Raw genomic sequence first — 6,909 nt, 5'->3', positions numbered from 1 at the left:
GGATGGAGAAAAATACCCTGGACAAACCATTATATGTGTTGCATAAAATTTCCACTTTGATTATCATCAGTGGCCATGCGGATTGCAAACCAGTGAGTGGGGATGGGGTGATAGTAATCGGTGTTTGATCATAGACACTGGTACATGGAATTTAAATGGAAAATTGGCTTATTTTTGAGAACCATGCTCCCCTCTTTTCCCTTTCTTATCTATTCTTCTCTTTTTTCCCTTTCCCCATGCCAGGCCCATGCTCACGCTTGGCTCCCCATATTGTTAGGTAAAATATATTTACTGAAACAAAAAAATGAAAACCTTGATTGTATATCAATAATTGTCCTTTATTCATACGAAAAATAGAATAGTTTACTGAAATTATAACATGTAAATGTATACTGTACTAAATAAAAAATAGTTTAAAACATTTATGCAATCATCATGGAAACAATGATTGTACACTAATATTACACTAATAATTGTCCTATATTCATCACAAATGAAACACACTGCAAGCGGTCTATTAGAGTGGCCGAGGGGCCGGTTCATTCCAGCTCATTGTGGAATGATGTGAACATGAAATTACCAAGTACTGTATCTTTCTACAGATGGTACAGTAGTCACCTCCCACAACTGTAAGCAATTCAGCACAATGACACTCGGAGTTAATGATTATTGTCCTACCTTTATCTACTTTCAATCAGTTTTGATGGTCATAGCACCAGAGCATCACATTTTTCGAAGAACAAAAATGACACTTTTTTATTATTAAGCACCAAACTCAAATCACAATAATATATTTGTTTAAAAATATGACCAATTCTGAAATTGGAAAATTCTGCACAAGGTCTAACACTGAGAATAGTTGTAAATTTCTTATGACCAATTACAAAAAAAAAATTCTTAATAGTGTATCATCATCTAATGGCTGTGTTTGACATTATTGTCACGTCCATCATACATAGAAGGTAGTCAAAATATTGAATGTTTGCAAGGGGAGTAAAATAATAAATCATTTTTATTAATATAAGCTAGCAGTCGGCGTATCATCCTCCACATACCCTAGATGGCAAGGAACAACAGATAAAGTATCCTACCCAAGTACCAACAAGTGTCCGGCCTCATGATGCGGACATTTAGTTTGGAAGCCCAAAACGCAAGTGCTGCACCCAACTCATTTCAGACACTAATAATTAAACATAATCTTCTGTCACTGATCCTTTTAGGTTAAGCTAAAAAACTAAAAAATAAACTTCAATGTTTTAATTGAGTGTATTATTTGTTATATGTTTAGCACACTTTGGAATGTATAATATTATGGAAATATTTAAAATATTTGTGAACATAATGTTTGGAGTATAAAACTGGCACCTCAATAGAACAGTCAGGTCACTGTATGTGTTAATATGAAGTTTATTTCTTCTTCTGTCTCTTCACTTCTTGATAATCTTCGCTATCCTCAACAAGCTTGTTATGCACGTACATCAAACCTTTAAAGTACTTGACTGTTTTTACTCGTAGTTCTAGTGTGGCATCCTCATCGCAGACAAATATTGTACGTGGATGTTGCTGGAATGCGGATACTGTCCACATGTGACTGATACCTTCCTCAATTGCTTTGTATAATGCAAAAGACTTGTGAGCACCTGTGATTATTATCATCACCTGTAAAATAATATTTGATTATGATTATTAATATGTTGATGTTGAAGCACAGGTGTTAATTGGTATACTTTCCCTTCCTGTTTGAGGAGCCAAGGTCCTACTGAGTTTAATATGGTTAAACCTACTGTACCTTTGAGGGCAAATGTCGAGCAGATATGGTTATATTCTATGGGCTCCGCTAACGCTCTTTCTCTTTGTGATAAAGGGTGATAAAGGGGTGGATTCCTGGGGGCCAGGGTGTTGCAAAGTGATTGTATTGCTCCAAAGTGTTCTTACCTATTTAAGCCCTGCTTGAAACAGAGTAATGGAGATAAGCTACCACAGGGCTCCTAGTCCCGAGACTACATAAAACAAGGTATACAAAACAACACAAAAACACAAACTCACAAAACATTCTCATACCAAATAAGTGACAGGCACTATAAATTTACCAATTTTGAATAGTGTCAATACAAAAATGGTCTCATGTAGGAAGGGATGTCCACACTCCACACTGTTTTACCTCATATTCACTAAGCGTGATGATAATAAGTTTTTTAAAAATGTATGGTGCTGTATAAAAAACTGTCAAGATTATTTATTTTAGGCAAGTTGAGTTGCCGAGTGGTAAGGCAGAGGCACTGCTAACTACAGTCTTAACATTGGTGCTGGTTTGAGGTGGTTCTTGCTTGAGCTTTTGGAAAAATCAGGAGGTTTAATTTACACATCTGTCTTGTGTTCTTGTGTTATTTAAAATATTTAATCCTGTTACTTATATATAAATACAAGACTAAATATTTTAAATAATGAACAAAAAACTATAAACATTGCTACAATATATGTCATAAGATCACTTTCTATTCTTTAAAATTTTTGAATTTAATTTTCTTTGTACAGTATACGTATTTCAATTTGATTTTTTAAATTTATATTTCTTCATTTTCTTTGGCTCCACGCCCAAATGAAAAGTGCAATAACACTGCAAATTATGGGTTATTCTTATACCTTTACCTTGGTATAATTTTGTTAGTGCTACACTAATAATAGTATTACGTACTTGCAATTTTCATGATTATTTATATAACTAAAAGTAAAACTATAATGACGAGGGAAAAGGTGGAAAAATGCTAAGAGTCAAGAGAATAACGGTTAAATCAAACTCTCATTTTGCAGGAAAGAGCAGGCATGATCTTTTTCCAAACTGTGTACACTAACCTCTCTTGCATCCATAACAGTTCCAACACCAACAGTCAATGCCATGGTAGGTACTTTTGAAATATCTCCACCAAAGAACCGGGAGTTAGCAATAATGGTGTCTTGAGCTAGAGTTTTAACACGTGTCCGAGACACCAGACTTGATCCAGGCTCATTAAATGCTATGTGTCCATCTGGCCCAATTCCTGAAAGAAGTGCATATCTAGAATTGAATAATAGTAAATGATAATTGAATAAAATGATAATGTTAATAAAAATGATAAAAACATTAATAATCCGAATAATTTTAATATCAATAATACTAATAACAATACTAATTAAAAGCCAGTTTCAGGACCAGGGTTGTCACTGTCTCTTATACACATCTAGATGTGTATAAGAGACAGCTATGAAACAATTGTAAGAATTACCTACCAACATACTCATCCATGTTGAATGTCTTAACATACTTGAATGACAAGACTCCATTTTTGACAAATTCAATTAAGACTTGATACATTCCTTTAGGAGTACTTCCTAAATTATAAATAAAACCAAAAGTTTAATAAACAAGACATACAAGTACATTTTGTTCTTTTAATGTTTGACTAGACATGCTTGATAGAGTATGGATTGGATTGGATTTATTCGGTGTAAACACCAAGGATAGCTCACGAAAGTCTAGAAGAACACTTATTTCCAGTGGGCTCCTTCTGGTGGTGATTGGGCAGTACACCAGGAGATAATCCCCTAATCTTTTCCGAAGAGTGTACTGCGTTCTTAAACGAGCACATGGGCCATAAATGCACACAGGACCAACAGCTTAAACATCTCATCCGAAAGATGGTGCGCTATTGTAACTTGTATTTCAGCCCTTCAGCTGAAACACAAGGAGAGGCAGCATTGGGAATTGAACTGGAGATCTCCACGGTTCAGCGCACAAAAAGTGGCTACCACCTAATCAGAGAATTATCTAAATTAAATCAAAAGGACAGCTCAGTCAGCTGAACTAGTAGTAACCACTGTGTGTGTACTGAACTGTGGAGATCTCAATCTCGTTCCCTTATCTTTCAATTCTTTGATTGCAAAATATGAAAACAAACTACTACAACTTCATTATTCGCAACATTTACTTTTTTCAGTTAAGTAATATTTGATCATTCACCTAGTTCACATGTACAACATTCCCTACCCATTTTTCAGCCACCAACATCCCAGGTCCTCCTGTGCCCACCCAGAACATCTTGTACTGGGTTGTTCTTGCCTTGTATCATCCTGGCAGAAGCCCCTCCCCAACCGACTTCCTGCAGACAGCAAACATCAACTTTTGTCTACTCATACTAGTCTCAACAATCTCTCCTGATCTACTACACTGTACCCATATATAGGGTTCCCACCCACATCATCTAAATGTTGGATGACTGTAGGAGTGGTATGGACTCACCTATGCATCACCCAAAATTGATTAAATAAGCCTATGAAACACCATAATTCACCATAAATTATAATTTAGGAGATCTGCACAAACCTGTTGGTAAGCCAAGTGTGAAATACCTATCAGGTCCAGGATTGAATTCCAGTATGCGATTGCGGACATACTTAGCAGCCCATTCACTTGCTTTGTCATAGCTGTCCAAGATGACGAGACGCATGATGATAAATCTGCTGGCAGAGGTACATATTATTCTTTAGAATTATAACAGAAAAATATTTTATGATTGATTTAACAAATTAACATGTTTGAAATATTAACAGAATGAAAAGAATTAAACGATTACTTGCGATAGAAATGGTTAAACAAATTAATAAGTTATAAGATAAGAATGTTTTAGATATGTAGGAGAACATTAAATAAATCCCTAGAAAATTATTCAAAAATAAAAGATCATTAAGTTATAATACATTGAAAAAAAATATACAATTAAAGGATTTATTATGTTGAAATGATTATTCAAATATTTAATAGGCCTAGCATGGGTGGGCCTAAAAAATTGTCACCAATACAGACAATTATGCATAGTCTTGGCAATGGTTTTCATCTGTGTTGGTCCGCGCTAAGCGCTGACCCAGAGCCTCACTGCTGTTCTTGTTCTTGTTACCAAAACTTTAAAAACATCCAGCATCGCCAGTTTTGAACGGAAGTGCATGAAATATGTACACATAAACTAGAGGTGATTTCCAACAAACGTTCATAGCCCTTTTTTTAAGTTGGACCCCAAAGTTCCTCCTACGCATACAAAACAAAAACGGGAGTTTTAAACTTAAAAAGTGTCCAGTGTCGCTAGCTTTGAACAGACTTGCAGGAAATTTTGTACACACAAACTAGAGAGGATTTCCAACAAACGTTCATCGCCCTTTTTGTAAGTTGGACTCAGGGTCCCCCTACACCTACAAAACAAAACAAGGGATTCAGCAAGAACTGTACATTACTGCCATTTACCACAATAGTGCACGTTGTATGAATGGCGTGGTTGGTTAAGGATGTGTTCTAAAAAACTTAAGGTCATGAGTTTGAATCGCGTATTTAGCAAGTTTGAATCGCGTATTTAGCAAGTTTGAATCGCGTATATTTATTTTTTCATTATTTATTTTTTCATTCATTAACAGTTCTCATTCATGTTAAAAAAGAAAATTAACACCGAGGCGCAACTCAAACTTGCGACCTTTGGTCCCATCAGTACTACACATCATTGATTAACTGTGACATCCATACTGTAGTAATAATATAAGACACATCGCATGGATGCTGCGGTCAGTTAAGGAAATGTTCTAAAAAACTTAAGGTCGTGAGTTCGAATCGCATATTTAGCAAGTTCGAATAGTGTATTTAATTTTTTTTTTTCATTTTGTCAAACAGTTCTCATTCATGTTTATTAAAAAAGGAAATTAACACAGAGGCGCAATTCAAACTCGCGACCTTCAGTTAAGGATGTGTTCTAAAGAACTTAAGATCATGAGTTCGAAACTCTTCTTGGTATTCAATTTTTTTTTTCAATTTTAAGTATTTTAATTTTCTACAAATGATCATTCTAAATGTTTTTTTTTCTTGTACAAATAAACATTCTAATTATTTAAAAATTACTGTAAATTATTGCCATTACCACTAAAGCCTGGTTTCCTGTTGACGTAAAGGTCAGAATTTCTTACGTTTCATACGTTTCTTACGCAAAGTTGAAATAATGCCGACGTCAACGACGTTTGCGTTGATCGTGTTGGGCCGCAGATAAACAAGCAATTTTCAGCCGCTTACGAAAGTTGAACTTACGACGTTGAACTCCATCCAGTGTCCAAAACGAGCGCTTGCGACTGTTACGTTGAGTTGAATTTTTCTTGCAATACGACATAAAAATGACGTCATTTGTAGTCACTTACGATTGGCTGCCTTTCCCACTAATCCGTCCTTGTTACCCAGGGTTTTCGCGCGAATGTAGGCCTCTACCTCTTTATATTATGAGCTGCACTGTAAATGTTAGCTCAACATGGATTATTGTAAAGAAGTTAGGCCTACATTATTAAAGTACAAGAAGGCCTATTTGATGTTTGTAAAATTAATTTTGTTTCACAAAACAATGATGTTTCGAACATTCCCTGAACATTCGTGTTTCATACATTTTAATTCTGGGAAACTTAATTAATTGGCCACGGCCTCAAGGTGCTTGTCACCCAATCTATTTTGAGAGAAAGATTAGGACAAAAAAAAATCGGTACGCGGGAAAGTTGGATGGGTGGTATACTTTAGCCCTAATTGACAAAATAGATATAAAACAGTCCATACTCCTGCTGTATAAATGGCCCCCTTGGTTGCAGTATTATATTATTATACCATCATTGTCGTCATTACCATAATCAAACGGTGCTGCTGAGCTAGTGCTCCACTGGCATGTAGGCCTATTTGTGTGTAACTACATTTTATAAACCCCGGGTTTTAAGAACACTCATGGGACTGCTGAATTTGCTTTCAAAAATAAGAACAAATTGAGGTAAAATTTCAAATGCGATAATTATGTTCTTTTTTTAATCTCGAAAAAATATTTTAGTCTTATTTTTACATAGGCACAGTAGGTGTGACAATGATGA

General features: G+C 35.3%; 1 protein-coding gene across 1 annotated transcript in view; it reads right to left on the bottom strand.

The window, feature by feature from the left end:
• Positions 1-317: 317 nt before the first annotated feature.
• The window catches only part of LOC117106930 (glucosamine-6-phosphate isomerase 1-like), an 8,168-nt gene continuing 1,576 nt past the window's right edge, over positions 318-6,909 (bottom strand). The window contains exons 3-6 of the mRNA XM_033248452.1: positions 4,361-4,497; positions 3,268-3,369; positions 2,854-3,014; positions 318-1,659 (exon numbers count right to left, since the gene is read on the bottom strand). Of these exons, the coding sequence (XP_033104343.1) occupies positions 1,408-1,659; positions 2,854-3,014; positions 3,268-3,369; positions 4,361-4,484 (639 nt within the window). The 5' untranslated portion in view covers positions 4,485-4,497 and the 3' untranslated portion in view covers positions 318-1,407. The remainder of the gene's footprint in view (positions 1,660-2,853; positions 3,015-3,267; positions 3,370-4,360; positions 4,498-6,909) is intronic.

The sequence above is a fragment of the Anneissia japonica genome, unplaced genomic scaffold, assembly GCF_011630105.1.
Source record: "Anneissia japonica isolate Jap-2015-1 unplaced genomic scaffold, ASM1163010v1 scaffold1178_len102667_cov126, whole genome shotgun sequence".
Taxonomy (NCBI): Eukaryota; Metazoa; Echinodermata; class Crinoidea; order Comatulida; family Comatulidae; genus Anneissia; species Anneissia japonica.
Note: the sequence above shows the minus strand (reverse complement) of the source record. Positions and strands in the feature narration are given on the sequence as shown.